At 38.8% G+C, this 23608-nt stretch overlaps 1 protein-coding gene, 1 long non-coding RNA gene and 1 other non-coding gene across 4 annotated transcripts; all 3 read right to left on the bottom strand.

Annotated features, from left to right (window-relative positions):
- Positions 1 to 1685: 1685 nt before the first annotated feature.
- Positions 1686 to 18593, bottom strand: polr3e (polymerase (RNA) III (DNA directed) polypeptide E). Of its 2 annotated transcripts, none has more exons than XM_012865414.3 (21): positions 18233 to 18593; positions 17378 to 17489; positions 16427 to 16477; positions 16215 to 16292; positions 14977 to 15092; positions 14808 to 14890; positions 13563 to 13670; positions 13018 to 13067; positions 12604 to 12723; positions 12375 to 12460; positions 11805 to 11849; positions 11627 to 11718; positions 11390 to 11510; positions 11205 to 11286; positions 11050 to 11109; positions 9570 to 9727; positions 9410 to 9471; positions 8868 to 9313; positions 4985 to 5062; positions 3874 to 3996; positions 1686 to 2582 (listed from the first exon to the last, which is right to left on the bottom strand). In XM_012865414.3, the coding sequence occupies exons 2-21, from the start codon at positions 17414 to 17416 to the stop codon at positions 2526 to 2528; spliced, it is 2055 nt and encodes a 684-aa protein (XP_012720868.2). In that variant the 5' UTR covers positions 17417 to 17489; positions 18233 to 18593; the 3' UTR covers positions 1686 to 2525. The 2 variants fall into 2 exon arrangements, with proteins under 2 accessions (XP_012720868.2, XP_035997829.1); XM_036141936.1 differs by lacking the exon at positions 18233 to 18593 and adding an exon at positions 18070 to 18092.
- On the bottom strand, positions 18530 to 18611 carry trnal-aag. Its single transcript has one exon. It is a non-coding gene; the product is annotated as a tRNA-Leu (tRNA).
- Positions 18612 to 19004: 393 nt separating this feature from the next.
- On the bottom strand, positions 19005 to 21960 carry LOC118564347. Its single transcript, XR_004931786.1, has 3 exons — positions 21736 to 21960; positions 21559 to 21663; positions 19005 to 19145 (listed from the first exon to the last, which is right to left on the bottom strand). It is a non-coding gene; the product is annotated as an uncharacterized LOC118564347 (long non-coding RNA).
- Between the last annotated feature and the right edge of the window lie 1648 nt (positions 21961 to 23608).

Here is a 23608-nt window from a genome sequence, read left to right as displayed (position 1 = left end):
AGAGTTAGTCAAAAATTGTATTCAAGTGGCGCTACTATAATATATTTTTAATCAATAGAAGTGAAAAGAAGTCATCCATACACTGCTCAAGTAAAAAAAATAATTAAAGTGCTATTAAAGTACTGAATAAATGTTCCAGTTCAGAAAATCTGATTTAGTTTGTAAAAAAAAAATGATGTATTTAGTCCAATAGAGTTTTTTTCTTCAAATTCTGGTTTTTAAATGAAGAAAATGATTATATGATTATTATTAAACCACTACCAGCATCAGTATATAGTACATTAGTCTCAGGAGACAGAAAATTAAAACCAAAGCAATGAAGCTTGTGCACAAAAAAGAAGTCTTATTTAAACTTAAACTGTAAATCTGCATCTGGAGCATTATTAGTTAAAACTTACTTTGTCTTCATGCAGTACAGAAACTGCAGGTTAGTAAATAAACCAGAAAGAGTTTTGTACAGCAAGACAGGTATACTTTTTTTCACATTATTGAAGTAAATGTAATTCAGAACTACCCACCTGTGATAATATAAACTATATTATCAAAACTACTGGCTCACTCGTCCAGATTGCTGCAAAAATTATTACAGACGAGTTAAAATCTTACAATTACAAAATATATTCAAAACATTCATCCACTTTTTAGATTCTCCATCTATCCAGTGACCTTTACTCAAATGTGGACTTTGGTGCTGTAAAGTCTGCTTCTAATTTGTTTATGAACATTTTATAAATACAGCAAGTGCTTTCAAGGAAATACTGACCCACATCCTGCTCGCAGAATTATTTTTTTTTCAACCAAGGCTAAAATGATTAGCAAGCTGGATGTCCATCTTTTGTTAAGTCAAACAAGCAAAACCTTTCTAATCTGGACCTAACCTAATCTGAAAATCTGATTAAATTAATTAAAATTATCATATTTTGTACATGGAGTATACAAAAAATATATACAAAAGTATACAATTTTTTTTATTACATTTACTTTTGATTTGCTTTTGTTCATTTCAAATGAACAAAAACTCTCAAACGAAGACATTTTGGACAATTTCAAGCTCTCTGTTTCGAGATGGCTCCTTCCTGTTCCAATGCTACTGTGCACCAATGCACAAAACGATGTCTATAAAAGATATGGCAGAACAAATTGGTTGTGGAAGAACCTGACTGGCCTGCAGAACCCATTAGAACATTTTTGGGATGAATTAGAGCAGAGATGGAGAACCAGCCCTTTTCATCCAACGTTAATGTCTGACCTCACTAATGTACTTTTTTCTGGAAGAGATGTTAGAAATTCCCATAAATAGTAGCAAATGTAATGGCAATGTATGGATGAATGAGATGTGAAGATTGTGACAAAATGTGAAAAAGTTCAAGGGTTGGATTAACATTAATAGTCCTCAATTAGCATTCCAAATTATAGCACACATTAATTTTCCAGTTAACTCGTCTTTATACAAAAAAAAAAATATATATATACTCCCTTTTCGAATGCACTATATATAGAGTTAACCTTTTTTTTTTTTTTAAGCTCTCCTTGATAGAAGGAACATGAATTCATAACCGATTAGCGCATCTTAATCCTCCAGCGTTCATTTAAAGCATCTCTTGTTGAGAAAGGGTACTTTGAACGTAGACTAGATTATGTGTTCTGGACTGAATTTGTCATACTTCAAAAGACAAAAATACAACTTTAACTTCAAATTGAATCTTTATTGGTTCGGTTCAGAAAATAACCCGTCACTCCCAAGGGCAAAAAATATACATTTGAAAAATGTATATTCTGCTCAGGAAGCTAGCTTTGTAGCAATGTAATCCACTTTTTCCTCTTAAAGTTGATCAGTCATTACAGATTGGAGATTTCAGGTCCACGATTCCCAAAATACTATTTAGTACAGTATTTACTCGATATGCATCATGTGTCCCTTTTGTCTTTAGGAGTTGAGTGATAACCTTGTTTATATGTTTTAGTCCATTCTTACAGCTCACACCTTTTCCCCTTGTGCACTAAGGGTGAAATAAATATAACGACGTTCCGAACCCAAAGCCAGACATATTAAAAATGCGTTCACCTAATGGATCCTAAACTTAGGAACTGGTTTCCTCACAAGGTCTTAATGTGATCTTAATCTGGCAAAACAGGGAGCAAAAATAAAAATACTTTGAAATGATTAACATTTTAACACAATCCCAGGTATAAAAAAAAAAGTCATAAAGGCAAAAAAACCTTCAGCTTTTTTTATATTTTACCATTTCTTCATTGCATTTATTTATCCGTTTTTTCTCAGTCTTTCTGGTTTTGGTGGCGTATGTTTCCTGCTGCATTAGGCAGTTGCCATTTCTTCACAGTAATTTGAAGTTTCTTCGGAGGAGGGGAGCGCAGTGAACGTCTCTGCCCTCCAATCCCCAGCCCCCAGGCCTGAACGGCCTGCTGTGATTGGCTGGCGGGTCTTCGTCTGCCCTCCCATCGGATACGCGGGAGACGGTTTGATGATTATCTGTCGGTGAGTGAAGGCAGGCAGGTTCTCAGGGTCAGGACTGCAACGTTCCCTTAAGGTACCAATACCCTGCATTGCAGATGCAGCACTCCTGAAACAATAATAAAAATAAATTTAACCGGTTAGACTGATGGCAGAACAATGGTTGTAGGTGTGGTGCCATGTGATTGGCTGATTAGAAAGTGGTGTTAACAAGCAGTTGGACAGGCGTATCTATTAAAGTGACCAGTGAGTGCATACTTGTGCAGAGTTTTGTTGTTAAAAGAACTCCAGTGCTTGAATCACCCTTTCAACTATTGTCCTAATATCAGCTGTTTGGGCTGATAGTCACTGGACATTACCTAACAGACCAAAAGTTATTTAACATTAAATAACTTAAAAACATGCATATTGGCACAACATCAGCATTTCATTTGCATCTATTTGTACTCTTTTTGCAGAAGTTTTGTGTTTTTCTTCATTTTAAAACCTAAAAAAAAAAAAAAATAGGAATAAAATGGTGGTTCTTTAAAAATTGTAACTTTTTCCTTCTATTGTAGATATTTAATCAAAAAAAATTATAATTTCTCCCCAAAAGATCATGTAATACTGTACTCACAGCTCTAAACAAGTTTTATATATATATATTTTTTTTTTTTACCTTGACTGAGGACAAATTGTCTCTTTGGGTTTTAAAGGTTGCCAACTGCTGTTCTGAACCATTCGACTGCATGTTTTGAGTCGTTTTCCTGCTGGAAGGTGAATTTCTGCCCCAGTCTCAAGTTTTATGCAGCCTTTATCAAGATTTCTTCCAGGATTGCCCCTTATTTAACTTATTTTTAACTCTCACCAGCTTCCCTGTGTCCACTGTACAGCAACCCCATACCATAAAGCTGCCATCACTGTGTTTCATAATGGGGATGGGGAGTCTGCTTTTCTACTGTTTCACATGTAAACCAAAAATTATTTTGATCTCCTCTGACAAGAGCAGCTTCATCCACATGTCTGATGATCTAAACAGGGACTTTTTATGGTTCCGTTTTAGTTTATGGCTTTGCAGGTCGTCTAGAAGTTACCATTTGGGGCTTAATGACAGCAGCTGTGTACCATCATTAAAATAAAATCAAATCTGCCTGCTGTGTTCCTTGGTGTTCGTGATGCTTTTGGTGCACAACTATTCTCCAACAAGCCTCAGAGTCCTTCACAGGAGAGCTGGATTCAAACTGACTTTAAGTACACAATCTACCCATTAGATGGCATTTACTGAATTTTATTTACGTCTATCAGAGCAAAAGGGATATTTAAGAATGTCTTTTAGATTTTTTTTATCTGTGAAACAAGGTAAAAATAAAAAATGAAGAATATGTCTTCCACTTCAGAACGGTTTGTAGCGCCCAACTTACCTGAAGCAGCCGATCGACTTCGGCCTTAGACACGTCGCCAAACTCCTGAGCAAGTTTGGTTTGAATCGCGCTCCTCCGGATCCGGTAGTTCTTTGTGAACAGGTCGTAGAGGAGCCGGCGGTGCTGTGGGACAAAAAAGACAAATAGAAAATAAATACATGAAAAAATGCTGAGATGTGAAACTGTATTTGTCTCCCTTAGATTAAATGCGCCCTGGACTCAGGAGTTACATGGCACCAGATACACCGCTTCTTTGACATTGAAAAGGTAATACATAAATTAAACGTTTATTTTTTAAAATAACAATAATCTGATAACTGTTTATCAGTGTTGTACAATTATTGAATAAACTGTCAGCATGTCTCTAGGTCACAATTGTATTAAAAAGCCAATGGGGCATTTCTCAACAATGTGGCGATTACCGTATTTTTTGGATCATAAAGCGCTCCGGATTATAACGCGCATTAAATATTCTTCCCAAGTGTGTAATATCACTCCACCACTCCAAAAATAAACATATTTTTTTTAAATACACCAAGAAGCCACTTTGTTCTGATTAAGCTTCAGAGAAAAGCTTGTTAATATTCAGCAATTTTCTTTAAGATGCTCTTTACTGAGGACACCACCACCACCTACTGCCGCACTATATGTATGTTGGTATGTTGGCCTATTTCGTTCTTTTTTTTTTTTATATTATATATATATATATATAGATATATATATATATATATATATAGATATATATATATATATATATATATAGATATATATATATATATATATATATATATATATATATATATATATATATATATATATATATATATAGTTCTCTCAGAAACAGATTTTTTTTGTTGCAGGAAAAGAAAAACAAGCTTTAAAAGATAAAACGTACTCTTCTACGCAACCACCTATATTTAACTGAAACTTGTACAAGAGCAAAAAGAACAAAAAAAAAACCTATGCTGTTATGCAGATGACATCCTTCCTTTTTAGACATTATGCAAAGGGTGTACATGTACGTGTGGAAAAAGGATCGATTGTTTTGCTAACACTAAGTGGTTTGTATGGCGCCTTTAGAAATAAAAACCTGAAAGAAAACGATTATTACCTTGTCAAAGTCGTCCCCTTTCTCCCAAAGGCCGAAGACTTTCCTTTCGTCAGGAGCTGCTTTGCTCTGAGCAGGAAACTTTAAAAAATAAAATAAAAAAAAAAGTAAAATTTGATCAGGAAATGGTTTTAAAACTTCTTCCAGTCTAAACAGAGAATTTACCCCTTGCTCTTCACCATCTCTTGGCACAAAGGTTCAGTGGATCCCTCTTTCATTTCTGATTCAGAGTTTCTCTTAAATCCGGTCTAACAATTGCAATTTTGATCAATTAAATTTTTTACCTAAAGGTATATAACAGCATAAAAGTAAATATCCTGCAGGTCCATTGATTGTAGTTTTGAAACCTACAGAAAATTAAGGAACTGCTAGATTATCCAAATTTATGCATGAAAGCATTTGTCCTCAACCTTCACCTGTTTTTTTTTTTTTTGTAAAAAGGTAACTCACCCCTAAATCAACTTTTTTTTTTTTTACCAATAAACTGTTAACATGGTTGTCTTATATTACTGTCTACATATCCTGGTCATTATTTTGAAAAATTAGGGTACATTTGTTGAAATCCTGCTTTTGTGTCTAATATCGTCAGAGTTGTGCCTCCTTGGGTTAAATGTAGTCCTGCGTTGAATTTGTTTTGCTTTCGGTGGCAGTGACGTAATTTAGAGAGTGACATAGGTAGCTCTGCCGCTGTGTGGTATAAAAGCAGCTCGTATAAAAAAAATAAAATAAAAACAACCCAGCTACCTCCATAACAAGCATTGTTGCACTTTTCTGACCCTAGAGCAATTTTTATTTTATTTTTAAAAGCGACTGGAAACAAATGCACCAACTTTTTGTGTGTTATGGCCGAATTTACATGAAAGCAACCACCTTCTGCATCGGCTCGAACATTAATAACCTAAAATCTGTAGTCTAGCGCACATGAACTCTGCATTTTTAAAGAGTTATAGCTGTTTTTATTCATTTTTATATTTGTATTGTTCACTGTAAAATTCTTCCTGTTGAGTTTTTAGGTAGACAACTTTAAGATCTGTCCAGGGACAACAGATGAAAAATAGCATTTTGGCTAATTCTGGTGCATTTGCAGGAATGCTAATTAATGTACACTGTCCCTGTCAAATAAATAAAATAAAATAAAAATTATTCAATATGGCAAATCAAGCTAGCTTCTCCCATAACTTTGATGGGAGTTTTTTAAATTTGTCTGGGGGCAGAAATATGATTTTATACTGGGGTCAGTTACACTTTAATAGGCTAAAACGTACATCAAAGTACACTGGTTGATGCGTTTATACACTGAAAATGTGGGACTCGCTAAATTTAATGCATTGGTGGGTACTGAGATAGCACATCTCTACTTTGACATCTGAAGGCGCCATTATACTCGCGTGCTAGCCTGTCGTGCCGGTCTGTGCAAACCAGGCACAGGAACATAGAAGCGCTGTAGAAAAACTTGACACAGACGTAGGTGCAGTATTCCTCCAAAGCACAAGGGGGCAGTACTCAACATAACCAGTGGAAATGCAGTAAAAAAAAAAAAAAGAAGAAGAAGAAAGCTGACGTCACACTTCCAAAATGGCCGCACACGGTGTCGTAAACAATAATGAAGAATAGTAGGTTTGTTTATGGCAGCTAAACAGAAACAAACAGAGGGCTAGAGACGGCTAGAAGGCTGTACGTTCACCTGTAGCATACAGGAAGACATGAAGATGGGGAATACAGCCCATCTGTTAAGGCCATAGGGATCTTTTTTTATAGAAAAGGTTTAAAAATACACTAAATAAAAGCTGATTGTTTTACATACTGTGACCTGTTGTTTTAGGCGTGATTTACGCTGCAAGTGATGAAAACAGAAGTCAAAATCCTTGTTTGTTGCCCATAAACTTGGCAAATAAACTCACGGCTGAAACCAAACCAGTATTTTGTTGTTTTCAGTCACAGAATAAACAGTAACTACAGAGCATTTAACAAAATTGTGCTGCTTTAAACTTCTGGGTCAGTTGATGTCAGTACAGGGCTCATTTGATTCCTCCCACTTTTAATGAAACTCAGAGGAGTTTTACTGCGCAGACTATAAAGCTAGCTTGAAGTGATAAGTACTTCATGTTAAAACGTACAAAATGTACACTTATAATAATTTATTAGTGTTAGAAATGGGATGTATGAGTGGAACGTTCATTTAGATAGTCTGGATCACGAGGCTATGGCACAATCTATCAGATAGCACCGCAGTGCTGACACATTATTTTACTGATGACATGTGAGGAAGTGTACAGCCCTTGCTTGGGCGTGTACCCAGACTTCTTTATAACGCTTAGGGGAGGATCAGCCGGAGCTCTTGCTACATTCCTTTTCCGTGCGTCGTGTCCGATCTAGAGCCCGTCAGCGCTGATGTGTCTGTAAACATTTCTCTGACTTTCCTAGATTAAACAAGTTAAAGTATAGATTTCTGTTTCGTGCATTGTATATTCAAAACACTCTAAAGTACAAGTGGGGCTCGCTTGAGGGGAAAAGAGCCAGAGCCACCAAAGGTGTTTCACAGCCTACAGGGTGCGGTAGCTCTAACATCAGAGTGTTTTGTTTTTTGCTTTTCTGCTACATGGCTGGTTTGCTTCTTCTTGTTACTTTGACAGCTTTGCCAGTCGGGGTCCACTGCTTTAGACTCTCACAGTGTGCCCTTGGGCAAGGCACCACATGTTCCCTACTGATCTGCATATTGGTGTATGAAGTAGTGTTGCACCGATACCATTTTGATGTTTGTATGTCACTTGAACGCAGCCTTCTCTCTCCAGACTAGTATTATACATGTTGTATAAGTTCATGAAAGTTGCACTATTTTGGCATTTGAGAGCCAAAACCCAGGGTTTAAATGAGATTATTCAATTATTAATGTAATTGTACTGTCTTACTGTTGCACTACTATTATATATGTTATAATTTCATGATGTTGCACTATTTTGGCCTTTGAGAGCCAAAAGTTTATTCAACTATTGTCACCCATTCCAGGGAGGCAATAAAATGTTCTACTACCCTAAGCAGTATGCAGTTCTTCATATATACACTCACACATCAATTTCAAACTGATGGTCTATCGGCCAATACTGCACAGCCAGGTATCGAGGCCAAAAAATGGCATCGGTGCAACACTAGTATGAAGGAATGTGTGTGTATCTGTGTGGGATTGAGTAACTGTGGCTCTAGTGAAATCCACTCTGGTATAGCCCTATCCCTGTTATATTGAACAAGAGCCCTGTCCTCGCTATAAAACATGGCTTAAGTGCCCCTTAAAGCAGGATTTATATATATATATATATATATATATATATATATATATATATATATATATATATATATATATATATATATATATATATATATATATATATATATATAGTCCATTTACTAGTTGTGAAGGGTGTCAGAAAAATGGAAATTGATCTGCCAAACCTTCTTTAAAAAAAGACAGTGAATAAAATAATACAGGACATTCGTTGTAACTCTAAAAAGCTCAACAGTTTATCCTCCCTCCCAAACTGCTTAGTGGGCAGTTTAGTCGACGAGTAAAAATACTTGGGGACCATTTTACTTCATTTGCTGATATTCTCCTCCAACACAGAGGGCCTTCTCAGGAAGAGTCAGCAGCAATAAAACTACTCAGGAGGCGTGGTTCCTTTAGAGACAGGACAAACATTTTACCCACAATCCACTACTCCATCACAGAGAGCTCATCAGGTTAGGTACATTGTTTTATATTCCATTAATAACTAAAAGAAACCATAACTGCCTCAAGTCCTGAAGCGCTCCAAGAACTGCATCAGGAACGACTGAAGAGAAGCGAAAAGAAAGGTAGCGGCGGCGGAGCGCGCTCGTTCTTGTGAATACTCACAGGCACCATTATCTGTTTGCACTGGCAGAGCAGCACGGCGTCCTGCAGCATGTGGTCCGAGATGGAGCTGAAGACGTTCTGCCCCGCCGGCATGGAAGCCAGGTGGAGGTTAAAGAGTCTCTTCAGCTCGTTCAGCGTCAACACGGCGTGCTTCCGGAAAGTGTTTGTCACAAACTCCTGCAGCTCCGGGGACGGGCCGTTTGCGGGGCTCCCTCCGTTGGCGTGATCCACGCCGGGGGAGTTGGCGCCGGGGTAACCGTTGACGGAACCGTTGGGGACGGAGGAAGACGTGTCCATCGGCTCCTCCTCCCCGTCAAGCTTCTGCGTCATCTGGATGCTGCCGTCTGCGTGTCTGGCCTCCAGGCTCCTTTTGAGCGACGCCTGGTTTTCCTGAGCTCGCTCCTGCGCGAGCTTTAGTCGCTGCACCCCGCTGACGTGAACGGGCTCTAAAAAAAAAACACACCCAGCAGTCACAATGGAAGATTTATCTCAGGATTAGGTTAGAATTAGAAAACAACAGTATTAACTGAACCATAACTCACCAGGCTGAGGGGAACTCTTTGGCATAAAGTCTTCTTTAGAGAAGTTGAAAACTTTTTCTAACCTTTAAAAAAAAAAAAAAAAAAAGGCCTGAATTTCCTGTAACAAACAAGAAACGCCCAAAGGAATTCATGCATGCACGTTAATAACCAGGTGACCTACTTGCTCTGGATACCGAGCCACAGCATGTTCTGTCTGTGAGCGACGTCTGGGTGCTTCTTGATGAACTCCACGTCTGTGGGCAGCAGGAACTCCCAGCCCCGGTTGACCCGAGGAGTCGCCACATGCTCCAGGAACTCCTTCACGTCCTCGGGGGGAAGCTGATGGAGGCGAAGGAAAGGAGAAGGGAGTCATGAGTGTCTGCGTTAGAAGAAAAACTGACAAAAATGAGAGGGAATCCAGTAGGGCTGGACCATATAGATAAAACAAACAGCATATTGATAAAATAGAAATCATATTGATTGCTTTTGATAATTATCAGCAAATTCAAAACAAATATTTTAAGTGCATCCCTGACCATTTTGTGATGTTGTTTAACAACCTATTTTTAGATACAGAACACACAAACTCTTTATTCAGTCAACTTTTTACCAAAACTGCAAGTTTTTAAAAAAGAAAAAAAGAACGAGGGCTCTCTGAACGCTTTGAAGGGGGCGGAGCTTGGTGACGGTTCTGCGTTGTGATTGGTTGGGAGGACGTAACGACTGTAATATTAATCTACATGGCTAAAATGTGAAAGGAAGGAAAACTGTTCTATTGAACTTTTTACTGACCCTTTTTTTTATCATCGATATACGTCTATCGATCGATATATATTGTTTTTGAACATTCGTCCAGCCCTAGAACCAGCTAGGATCTCCAAATGGACCCGGCTCCATGTTGTTCACAGCCTCCAACAGGTTTTTATCCAGGATTGCCTAGAATATACCTCCAACCACCTTCCCATCAACTCTGAGCAACCAGTCTCTATTGAAAAAAAAACTCATCCCTGGAGCGTCATGCTGCCGTCACCATGTTTCACTTTAAGGATAATGCTTAATGTCAGTTTTCCGCCACACAAAGCCATTTAGTCTTAAAAGCCGATTTTTTATCTCTTCAGACCAGAGGACCTCGCTTGTGTGTCAAACATGGCTTTTGGTGCCTATTCCACAAAAAAAATGATTTGTAGAGTCCATAACTGAAGGTTGTGCTTTGACAGCTTCTTCCACCTGAGCCGTGGATCTCTGCAGCCCCTCCACAGCTCCTCTGATTAGTGCTCTTCTTGCCCAGCTAGTTCACTGTGGTGCACAGCTTTGTCTTGGTGAGTTGGCTGTACTTGTGCCGTTCTCTTTCCATTTTCAGACGATGGATGGAAAAGGTCTCTGTGAGATATTCAAAGCTATTCAAAGATAGCTAAGCAAAGATATTCAAAGGTTTCCACAACTTTCTCCTTGATCTGTCTGACTCGTAACTCCTATCAGCTTTCCAGATAACTATTTAAAACGCAGAAGACCTGAAACAATCTATAAGAAATTTGAAGCTTGTGAAGTTGTTCGAGTCTAGTTGTGGAAAGCGAGAAATGCTGCGTCGACTTAATACAACGGTTAATTAATATCACCAAGTTCATATGAATTAAAGCATTTTGATCAGAAGTGCCTTTTACCTTGATGATGGAGGTAATCTCCTTTCTCATCACCGAGCGCTCCTGCGTGAACCTCCACATCTAAAAGTAAAGACCGACTGATTTATGACAGCATTTAGGCTGTATACAGTTAGAATCAGGTAACTTTATTAAAAAAAAAAAACAGAGCAGCTTACCACAAAGTCTCTGCCTCGACAGAGAACTTCTGCAGGCACGCCACTGTGAGCGCTGCAGGTGTTTTTAGGATACAGAACATCACTGTGGACGCAAAAACACACCATCAGGACCTTTAAATCTACTATTCTCTTCTATAACGTAATCATTTTTTTTCATGAACGGTGGCGAAAAACAAAAATTTCACCTCTTTACAACCCAGTTGCCCTGCACCAACAGTGCCACCTGCTGGATGCACCGCAGCACTGACGTCTGGTCGCTACCAGAGGCGAGAAGTCCCATCAGGTTGGCAAAAGGCATCAACTTAACTGCAAAGGAAAAGTGATGCAACGTAATACAAGTAAAACAAGATAAACAAAAACCACAAAATGACTTTAGGGCTTCGTTGTGCTACTAAACAAATTGCAGTATTTCTCTCTGGTACCGTTCTTCATCAGCGTCTTGACCTGCTCCCCCAGCGGCAGAGTGCGGAGCTGAGCCATGGAGAGCACGTTACTGGGACCAACAGGCTTGGCACTGACAATAAAAAGAGACAGGCGTGTTATCGGTGCGTCTCTGCAGCCGCTTTACGTCAGTCAGAAAAAAAAAAAAACAACGCTTACAATTTCTCCTCCGCCAGCGGGGGCATCAGCATCGCCAAGTACTCCCTGAGAAGATAAGAGAAATAAGAGGCGAGCAGGTAAAACATTAGAGGCAAGCAGGTAAAACAAAGCCCGAGATCAGAAGTGAGATGTGAGTGAGCTGAAACAAGCAACGTTTTTAGACTACTCTTATACTTAAAAGGGGACATATCAGGCTTTTCAGTTCATTTCCTATTGAAATCATTGTCTATATCAAGTGGAACTGCAATGCTTTGGTCTGAATTCCTTGTTAATTTACCCCCATTCTGAAGTCCATGTGAGAGAAACTCGTTTTGATGATGTCTTTTTAAATCTATGTTATAAAACATGTGGGTTATTTTTACTAAAGACAACAAAAAAGGCTAATTTTAACGGCTGTTCCTTTGGGTTTTCATGAATTAGCTGCACAGCATTTCCAGAGTAGAATGACTCCAATGACAAAGTGAACAGAATGAATGTTTTTTTGTCATTTTGCCAATGTATTAACTGGCTTTTCCCTTCCGCTCACATAAACAATTCCAATGTCATAAAATGTGTTTTGTTTACACTCACTTTGGAGTCTTGACCAGCTCTGAGTTTTGCGAGGCGTCCACCGACTGACAGAACAGGTACTGCCTTTCATGTTCCGAGCGGCTGTCCTGCATCCAAATAATAATATCATCAAAAAATCTGAAGGACAACAGCAACGGATCTTCTATGGTCATTAATTAAAAAGTAAATTGATAAAAGTCAAAACTTTCTCTCTTATAAGGTAATAAAATAAGGTGAGTGCGCCCTCTACCTTAGCTGCATGGTACTGCAGGTGGATCCAGGGCTCCTCCGCCTGCTTCTTCTGCAGGAACTCGTAGGACTGGATCCTCCTTTGCCGGGCCTGCTCAGATTCGGGCCGGGCAAACCTCACCTGAAAAGGAACATGACCGGAAAAAATTAAAAAGGTGTCACACGTCACCAACGTGTGGCTGGTGTCACATGCTGGTGGCGCAGCAGGTAGCACGACCCATGTACTGAAGCCTTAGTCCTTAGACCCGCGGTCTTTTGCCGCATGTCTCTCCCCCACTTCTACCCCCCTTCCTGTCAGCCTACTGTGTTAAAAAGTGAGCCACTAGTCCCGCAAAAATAAATAAATAAAAATTAAAAAGACTCTAAAGGTCTGTGTAAACTGCACATTATTTTGTTATCGAATATAAACACTCACTGTAATTGCTTTGGCTTCCTCCTCAGCTTCATCCTGAGAAGAATCTCCTCCTACAAAGACAAAACTTTGGTCACATATGTGTAAAAATATACACCAGAACCAATTAGTCTAAAGACAATATTACTTCATCAATTAAACTTTGAGGAAAGCAGCCAATCTCTTTATTGCTACCAATATTTCGGGAATTTTAGCTACATTCATATAGCCCCAAACTACCTCTCAAGGCAGCGTACAGAGTCACATCAAGCAAATCATACTGACAGATTAGTCACAAAGTTTTCCATCTAAGGAATCCCAGCAGATTACATTGAGTCACTGACTTGCAGCATTCACTTCTGGATGAGTGTGCAGCGACTGTGGACAGTCGCCTGCACCGTGTCAATGACTTTGCAGCAATCCCTCATACAGAGAAGCAGATCATCTATAGAAGGAGAACATTAAAATAATGGTTATCAAGGAAGAAATAAATATTTGTCATGATTGTCTGCCCTATTTAAAAGTAAAACAGCAGCAAATTGTTTGTGGAAAAGAAAAAAGAAAAACACCTTCATTAGCCGCCTCTCGTTCCCTAGTTTTACTGTCTGCTTTGTCCAGGTAAGAGAAGCTGGGTCTCATCTGCAGGATTCCCGTCAGAGGGGTGATATGAAGCTCACCTGTTGATGAGGACAATATAAAACAACAATCACACACCATTAAGTCAGTCTTTGACTGTTCACCAACTGTAAATCAGACAATGTAAGACTGTACAGTGTTTTGCAATAATATAAAAATGGCAGTAAATCATAACCTATTTTATTGGGATTTTATGCGCCAGACCAACACCAAGTACCACGTGATTATGAAGCAAAAGGAAAACCTGGGATGCATTTTCAGCTGCAAATCTTTTGAGGTACATCTCTGCTAGCTTTACACATCTAGAAACTAAAATATTTGTAATTCTTCTTTGCCAAATATCTCAATTTTGGTCAGATTGGATGAACATCACCTTTCAGGTCACATTACACTGTGAAGCATGAAAATACTTCTGTCAAAACCACTTTATTGTAGCTCTGGTTGTACTTTTTGGGAAGTTTTCATTCTGGAAGATGAACCTTCCCCCTTGTCTCAAGTCTTTTGCAACCTCTAACAGCTTTTCTCCCAGGATTATCCATCTTCCCTTCAACTATGACGTGTTAACTCTTGTTTGAGAGTGGTATCCTCACTGCATGATGCTGTCACTCCCATGCTTAACAGCTGGGATGGTGTGTTTAGGATGATGTACAACATTAGTTTTCTCCTATACATGTTTGAAATGTAGCTAAAAAGTTACATTTTGGTCTCATTTGACCAAAAGCACCGTGGCCCACATACTTTCTGTGTCGCCTACATGACTTGTGGCAAACTGCTAAATAAAAAGTATCTCTAATGGCGTTCTTCTTGCTGCTTTTCTGTAGATTATATAAAAAAGTAGGGTTTGTAGGGTGCATGACAAAAAAGATGTCCAGTCAGCAGTTTTCCCAAGCTGAGTAGTGGATCCCTGCAGCTCTTCCAGAGTCCCCAGCTCTCTTAGCCGTTTCTCTTACTGCTCTCCTTTCTGTCAGTATGGGTGGAGTAATTAGCAGTATTAGATTAAAATGAGTTAAATACAAATAAACATCATCTTCCTTCTGCTTCACAGCCATGCATCACTCTTGTCACATAAAATCCCAGAGTTTGTGACAGTAACATGACCAAACTTGAAACAGCTCAGGAGGTATTACTTCTTTTGTGCAGCACTTTAGCAGCTGCTTAACCAGCTAATCAGGTCACACCTTTGCGAAACACAGCAGCCGCATATCTGGAGGTGTTGGTGGTGGCCTGCATGGAGGAGAACGTCTGTTTGTCCATCATTTTTCTGGAGAGGAGAAATAAACAAAACAAGGTGAGACCAGCAAATTAACCAAACAGGCTCAAAACCTTGAGGTTTAAGCGCAGACGTACACAGAGTAGGTGTTCGTTTCATCGTAGGTCGTCCCGTCCACATTCAGAGCTATCTGCTCTCCTTTACTGCGACAGTAGTTGGGACTCATTGTGTTCATGGCCATCTCCAGCTCCAGCTGATTGACAAAAAAAAGACACAAACAAGTCAGAACAACACATTCTGAGAACAAGGTGACATTTAGGGTTTTTGAATATATCTCAAAACAACGTTGTTATATCAATGTAAAGGTGAGCTTGACACAGGCTCAAACGCCACGCTGGTCAATAAGTGAATAAGAGACCAAATAAAGCTCAACAAAGCCCCTACGTGTTTTTATAGTACAGCAGCAAAGCTTTTCAGACTCATTAATCCCATAATGTTCATTTTAGTCCATTTTTCAAGTATAGTTAGATACAGATATTTCTTAAACCTTTCAGGGTTTAAATCTGGAACCTGCAAAACCCAGAGAGTAGACAGTCCAATAATGGGCTATAGATAGATGAGAGGAAGGAAAGAATCTGAATGAACAAATAAACAAACAGACGAGTGAAACCTGCACAATATGTTGCAAATATCCCAATATCAGCGTGTGCAATATTCATGGAGTAAGAGACTGTTTGGAGTGCAGTAATTGTAGGCTAATATGACCCCAGTGTTATTAACTTGCATTTTACGTGCTAATGTGACACTTAGCCATTGTAGACTCATGCAGATGCTCACATCGGACACAAATGACATTACCCACGATGCCCAAGGTCACAGAGAGATGAAAGCACAGATGAAAAAAGAAAACGGAGGAAAGACAAAAATTTGCAGATATGGCAAATGAAATGGAATATTTGCATATATTATCGCAGTTGTAAGATTTTCTAATATCACGCTGGCCTAAATGGGATGATGATAAACAGATGAGCGGATAGATAACAGAGGGAGGAAAAATGGATGGATGGACGGACGGAAGGATACATGAAAAGGCAGACAGATGGATGTATGATGGGCGGATAGTCGAGGAATGGTGAACACGCAGATGAATAAATGGTGGATAGATTGATGAAGAGACAAACTGATGAGTAATGCACAGATGGATGGAAAGATGGCTGGAAAAACTAAGTATATTTCCACAGACCAGTAAAATATCAGACTCCATAATTTTCCAGAAGGCACAGGATTAAAGAAGGTTTAAATGGCACTAAAACACAAAACACAGACTTAAAAAGAGGTCAACTGAACACTGGATAACACAAAAGGGCCCGTTTACCCTCTGCTGTTTGGGTTTGATCTTAGCCGACAGGTGGTTGACGTCATCGTAGGTCATGGTGCCCGGTCGCACAGGGTACTGAGACAAAATAAATGGAAGTGAGTAACTCCAGACATTTTGAAGGTTTAACGTGAATCACATCAAAAGACAGTTCAGAGGACCATGAGAACTGATCACAGCACAAGCGGCAGGACAGTGAAACCAAAGCTCACCTGGAGGAGGTAGAGTTTATCTGCAAGACTTTTGGAGAGGTATACGTCAATCTACAGGAAACAGAAGAGTGGTCATTGACCGGAGAATTTAGCACCTGTTTGCAAATTAACATCCACAAAATGTCAACGAAGAAATAACAGGAAATAGTTTTTGGACAAAGGAACAGAGAGTAAATTATGGAAATACAAATATTACTCTGTGCACCGTTTTCTTTTTCTACATCTATCCAGACCTGGGAAATACATAAATCATATTGCAGACATTTCGAGACTTTTACATTGCGTGTGAGCGAACCTTGCCAAGAGTTATAAGGTAAGGACTGCTGTAGCTACTGTCCAAGCTAACAAAAGATCTAATTCTGGAAGCAAATATTAGAGTCAGCAAAAAAATAGCTAAGGTTAAAGATAGAAGGAACAACTTTGATAAAATATTTGCCTTAACAACATCTTAATCCAATATGAGCGACACAGCCTCGTTAAAGGGGCCACATCCCTTGAACTTTCTCATTTTATCACATCGTAACCGCAACAACTGCATCGGGATTTCATGGGATTTCATGGGATAGACCAAACAAAAGATAATAATTGTCAAGTGGAAAGCTGGTTCTACTCTGATGCCTCTGAACAAAATCCATAACAACATTTGCTTTCTGAGTTCACAGAGAGATGTTTCTACATATTATACAACTACACACTAAACTTTTCAGATTTCTTTAATTAAAAAAAAAAAAAAAAACTTAGACTAGCATGTATCATTTTCCTTCCAGTTGATAACAATGTGTTATTTTGTGTTGGTTTATCACATAAAATCCTACAAAAATACATTAAAGTCTATGGGAACAAGGCACTGTACATCTTCACGATTATTAATAAAAGTTTTTATAATAAAAGTTTATCAAATCATTCTTCTTATTCACAGGATACCTTCACATTTGATCTGAAATGACATACCTCCTCTATAATGGGGTCGTCCTCATCGCCACTAGCCATATTGATGTGATCAGAGCCAGGGGCCAAAAGATGTCGCCAGAAAGGACCAGCGGACGATCCTGAGAGAGCCCACCTGGAAAAAACAAACATAAACAGAGTTACAATGACTAAAACTCCCTGTTATTGTGTCCTTAAAGGCCACACCAAGCCTGTTGACACAAACAACAGACCAGAACCCTAAAGAGCCGTGAAATGAGGCAGACTCTTAAGGTTAAATCAGGATTCTCTACAGCTTCGTCAGGATATATGCAGTGCAAGCATTATGAGCTACCATGTATAAAGTTAGTAATCAGCAAGCAGGCTGTCAGATGATGCGTTCACTGACACTGTCCAGGTAGCAGCCACATGATGACACACTAAGCAATCCAATCCGGTAACACCAGATTTCTATATGAAAACATCTTGTAATCAGGACTTTGTCTCGCAAACCTATACAACAGTAAATCCAGATCGTTAAAATAACCAGATTAGACAGGAAGTCACTTAAAAGGACAGTGTTTGGATATGATAGCTTCATTAGCAGCCGAGTATAAACCCCTCACGAGCTGGTCATTGGGTCTGCAAAAAGCAAAATAAAATTAAAATTAAAGTAGAAATTACGCAAGACAAAGTGCTACAACCATGTGTGTGAAAAAAAAATCCTGTATACATACAGCACGACCGTTCGCCGGATAGCAGCTAGCCTAGCACACAGTAGCTTAGCCTGGCGTGCTCACAGAAACATGCCAGACGAAATAGTAGCCAGTCATCGGGCCGGGGGGTTTAAGACGTTTTTTATGAAAACAGTAACCACGCCGGGACACACGTAACACTCACCTGCACACGTCGCAGTTTAGTGCCAACCGTTACATTAGTGCGAAGAAGCGTCTGGGTGTGTGGAGCTCGCAGAGGAGCAGCGCAGCTCAAGTTAACCGTTGGGCTGGAGGTTCCATGTTGAGCAGCTAGCGCACTAGACACGTGGGGTTGGGGAGGGGGGGTGTTTCAGTCAGCCAGAACTATACACGGAGTGGTTTCACGGTCGACGCTTGAATCGTTGAGCTATTTCTACATCACCTGGTGAATGGTAGCAGAACAAAATGCAGAGCTATGGCCCCAAATAAAATAAAAAGCTAATGGCAGCGGTGGGATTCGAACCCACGCCCCCGAAGAGACTGGAGCCTTAATCCAGCGCCTTAGACCGCTCGGCCACGCTACCTTATAGCACCACGTACATACGGGTACTTCAAAGATGGCTGATGTTTTCAGAGGTGTTTTCCTAGCTGTATTTTTATACTCAGTACAAGTAAGGGCCAACAGAGCAGTTTTATTTCAGCTACTATGGAAAGTTTTAAGTTTTCTGTTGGAGCTCCAGAACAAATTTACAGTAGTTAAGTTAAATGTATAAAGCAACAGAAACCAATAGGTTTGACCAAGGCCACACAGAAACCATTAAAGGGGCAGGTGATCAAAGTAAAAAAAAGGGCCATTTGTCTGAATTCTAGTGCCAATTAGTACAAAATTAAAACATAACTTTTACTGTTCGATGTACCATGATGTGTAACAAAACAGTTAACAGACTCATACATTAGATTAAAATCTAGGAAAAATATGTTTATTCAATTTTATTACAATCAGAATTTCACTCTGCAGGACTCCTTCAATTATCCATAATTGATTACTGATTATTGATTAGCCCAGACGGAAGACGGCCTGTTCAGAACAGCACAGTTGGATCCATTTTAACATAAAACTGCAAACAAAATGAAAAGTGATATGTTACCTTAGTGTTACCTGTAAACATGAGAAAACATACAGCCAAACTGACCCCAAACTTCAGGTTAAACCTTATTTGTGTGTGTGCTCATGTTTTATTAGTACATTTATGCATTTGTTTTCCCTCTTCTTTTTTCTTCCAAGTCCAGTGCGTCTTCTTTCCTGTCTCATCCTTCCTGTCCACTGCAGCCCTGTGTATTTTGTTCATGCTGACTCTTGTCTTCCTTCTCTCAGTGTTCCCTGTGTTGTCAACTGTAGCTTTGCGTCTTTCCTAATAATCAATCTCCACATCTGATTCACCTTTTTCTTTCTGTGGGACAGGGGTGGGCAAACTTCTAACCCTAAGCCACAATGGGTTCTTAAATTTGACAGAGGGGCCGGGCCAGAACCAGATGTATGAAGTGTTTGTGTGAACTACTAAAAAAGATTTTGCCTTTAATAGGCAGTAAAGCATGAATGTGTGAGGCTTATTGTACAAATTATTTTCCAAGTGTATTCTTTCCCCACAACATTTTAAAATCACGCTCACTTTCAGTGGGAATAGTGCTGTCCTACGTTTGCAAGGCTAACGTAGGAAAATGAAAGATATTGTTTGAAATTTGCCTGGAGAATAGGGTGAGCCAGGATTTGAAGGATGTTGTGCACAAACTGACCTTTCCCCTGTAGCTTTAAGTTCAGCTCATTCATGTGTGAAAATAGGTCCACAGCAAACGCAAAGGCACAGTTCTTTTGCCCCTCAGCTCAGGAAATTAGTCAGATTTCCCTCATTAACTCCAAAAATGCCCAAATGTCCTCTTCCAGCTCCCACACTCGCTGGAACACTTTGCCCAAACTTAACCAGCGGACACGAGTGGTAAAGCCAGTCCTGATGATCGGCATCGGTTTCCTCCAGAACGTAATAAACCGACGGAAGCTGAAGTCCCCTTTGCTCGTATAAATTTAACAAGTTTTCCAACCGGATTAACGACACGATTGAGCTGCAATATGCATTTAACGGCACACAGATTCCTGATGGATGATGAATGCAGTGAAGGAAAATGACATCCTGTTTAGCATTTTCCTCTTCCACTTTATCCTGGATTCTTTTCAGCAGCCCAACATTTTTTCAAGTTGGCAAATTTACTCCAACGTAGCTTCATTCTTTCAATGACAGCAGACAACCGGTAATTTAAATCCTCTCCCTGCGTTTGTCCTGTCAGGGACTCCATGGTCAAAAACTTCTCCGTTATCTCTTAACTGTCATTAATCCCTCAGATAAAAATGACAACTGTCTTTTATATCATGACTTTCATCCAGTGCCAGTGAATATAACTTAAAGCACTCCACCTTTTTGTTTAACTCACTGCTTTATCTTCATCTTCATCAGAAATACTTTAATAATCCCAGGGGGAAATTGTTGTCCCACACGCCGAGTCACTGTCCTGCGTGATAAATATTTTTTTTTCAAACTTGTCTTTTGCTCTATGGACACAAGACAGCTGCTGTGTCGACCATGCATTCTTTTAAAAACTTGGTTAATTTCATCGCCAGCAAAAAAAACTTGCCTTGGTACTTGGCTCTTGGATCGTAGTTTGTACAATTCTTAAACTGACTGCTTGTAAATTTCTACATTCACTATCAAACAGCTGTATGTTGACTAGGAAAACTTAGTATTTTTGTTCTTACCTGTTGAACTCTTTCTAACCCAGCTGGGTAACAGACCACTCCCTTTGGCAGCTTCAAGCAGCTCCTTTATTTTTTTAGTCTAAGAAGTTGTTCTTTAGGAGACATTATGCATGATAATCTAAAATTATTTTTAAATCGACTACCTGTTTTCTCATTATATTTAAATAAAATTGCTTGTTTGGTGAAAATGTGGCACAGAGCTCCTCTGTATAATAATAATAATAAAACATTTTATTTTAAGAGCCTTTCAAAACACTCAATGAAACCTTACAGGTAAAAACAATAAATGGTAAAAGCAACATCGTCATAATTAAAAGAAACAACACAAACTACACACAGGAAAGTAACAGAAAATCATAATGAAAAGGCAATCTTGAACATGTGGGTTTTGTTTTAGATTCTGGGTCCTGTTTTTTGCTAATCACACGGGATCACACAAGTGCTTTGACTGGTCAATTCATAAACTATCTACCCAGGAATAAAACCTACGCAGGATAATGTTTCATTTTAAATTTACAGCTTATTTTCTTTTTTTTTTTCTGAAGAAAATAACTTTCTTCTTGTGTGTTTACAACGCAATGTGCACTCCATTACCCTCCATTTGTGAGACAGCTGTGATTAGCGTATCATTAAAGTCGTTTTTTTTATTCTTCAGTTTTAATAAAACTACAACAGCAAACTACTATCTGAATGATTATGGCCGGATAAAAATTGCTTCTCCTCACCTGTCTGCTCCTCCTGATTAGGACTGCATCACATGGCTCTTTTCTCCTCCACCATGTGGGCTGTGTTTAGCCCCTCTATGCTAGTCTGCGCCTCCAGAGTCCAGACTACAGCAGAAACGACACAAAGTTGCTGTGTCGTCTCAAAAGCGCAGATATCTCATCATACCTCTCACTTACCGATTTCATGACCAAATATTTTTTTTAGGAATTTGGAACAAAAGAGCCCACATACCGATACAGAGCCCAGACCCAAACCCCGCAGCCTGCCGTCTGCAGAAAGAAGTTACCAAGCGCGTCACGTGGGTAAAAGGTTAATAGGTGACTGGGGTCCTTGCATGTATTTTTTTTTTATGAAATAACATTATTAATACTTCAATAACATTAATAATTGTTTTCATTTGATATCACAGGAATTATATTTTTCTTATTAGTTTTTTTTTTCAACCAAAAAGGCACCTGTGGACAAGAAGAAAAAAGAGGCAGGTGATCCAGCCCCCTCCGCCGCCCATCCCCCACCCTCTGCACGTGCCTGAGTTTGACAGAACCACCCCCATTTGATGACGATCATATGTTGGTATATACATTATATACCTCAATAATGTCTATGGATGACAATATTATCAGCAGATATTCTCTCTAATTAAAATAAAAAGGTGTCACAGTAGATAAACTGAAGCCAATCCCAGAAACATGTTTGCAAGAAATTAATCTTAAATATTTTGACAATTAAACGAAGCGGCTGTTTTTAGAACTGTGATGGATTTGAGATGTGATGCAGCTTGTGAAGGTCTTGTAATTGTTTACAGCGAGGCTTTGTCTGTGTAGATTTTTATTCAGCCCCTTTTATATAATAATTGATCTTTCTGGCATGAATCAAAGCAAAATCTTAACTTTGGTGAAAAAGAATCTCTCCACAGCAAAATAATACTCTTAGCACCATGCTGTGATTCTTTCGTGCCTATGTGCTTTGTGAAAATGGAGGGAAGGATATACCCTTTTAAAACAAGATTTTAACTTCTTGATCTGTGAAAACAAATATATGCATTTTATACTATGAACTCAAATGTAACATATCTAAATACAATTTTAATTGTCCGGTGATTTATTGCACATATAGATTTGTACAAGTATTTTAACTTGGATTAAATTTTTTCTTTTCTGAAAAATTGGCTTCATAACAGATTAATACTTTAATTCAAAGACTTTAAAGAAGAAAGAACAATATCAATGTGTGAAATGTTGCAATGGCAACACACTGCTTGTGTGCATTACTCATTAAGATATTTCAGGAGCCAGCAATTCTGAATGCCAGAAATATATTCAGCCTGTTGCATGCATTTTTTGCTGCTCTCAATCAATATATGCTTTGTGGCTACTAAAGATAAAAGAACAGTTGGGATATTGTATTTAAAAAAGTAACGAAACAGAAAAGTGTTAATAATGGAATACTGAGCAATTGAATTGCAGTTATGTTTATTTCCTTATATCAGGCCAACCTATAACGCTGTAATTTCCATTTTAGATTTAACAGGTCTTTACTATTTTAGTTCAGTAGTCCCCCCCCCCCAGAGGTGTGGCTATGAGTCATGTGACTTGGTATCAATGTCAGACTCTGGACACAAGTTAAATGACTTTTGACGTGACTTGGACTTTTAACTTTAATCATCATGTCTTCACGTGGACTTGAAAACGCTTCATTAAACAGAGAAGGTAAATATGACGGAGCAAATCGTGTTACGCAGCATAATGCTGTACAGTATTGCTCACTTTTAGTAACAATTTAAATGCAGACCAAAATAAAAAATAAGAAAACCCTGAAACAAATAAAAATACTCACCACTTCACGTTTGTCTGTATCATATATGGTTTTGTAATAATCTACCAAAGGGCTTCATGCCATGTAATCTTATAGGTCTAGAAACTATTATGCTTATGATTTTTATGGCTGTAAAAGTGTAGGCGGGTGACATATTGTTTTTCACATGCAAATTTTCAATATACAAATTGCCCTGTCAAATTATTCCACAGAAACTGTGTTATTTGTACATGT

This window comes from Fundulus heteroclitus, chromosome 10, assembly GCF_011125445.2.
Source record: "Fundulus heteroclitus isolate FHET01 chromosome 10, MU-UCD_Fhet_4.1, whole genome shotgun sequence".
Classification (NCBI taxonomy): Eukaryota; Metazoa; Chordata; class Actinopteri; order Cyprinodontiformes; family Fundulidae; genus Fundulus; species Fundulus heteroclitus.
This window is presented reverse-complemented; position numbering and strand designations above follow the sequence as displayed.

Bases quoted from the DNA above. Each gene is read 5' to 3' on its own strand.
- polr3e (XM_012865414.3), bottom strand. From the start codon at position 17,416: ATGGCTAGTGGCGATGAGGACGACCCCATTATAGAGGAG. The intron at 11,110-11,204 runs GTAAGCTGCTCT...CTTTACTTTTAG, and splicing joins GTCGAGGCAGAGACTTTGTG to ATGTGGAGGTTCACGCAGGA. The intron at 3,997-4,984 runs GTAATAATCGTT...TTTGTCCCACAG, and splicing joins AAGGGGACGACTTTGACAAG to CACCGCCGGCTCCTCTACGA.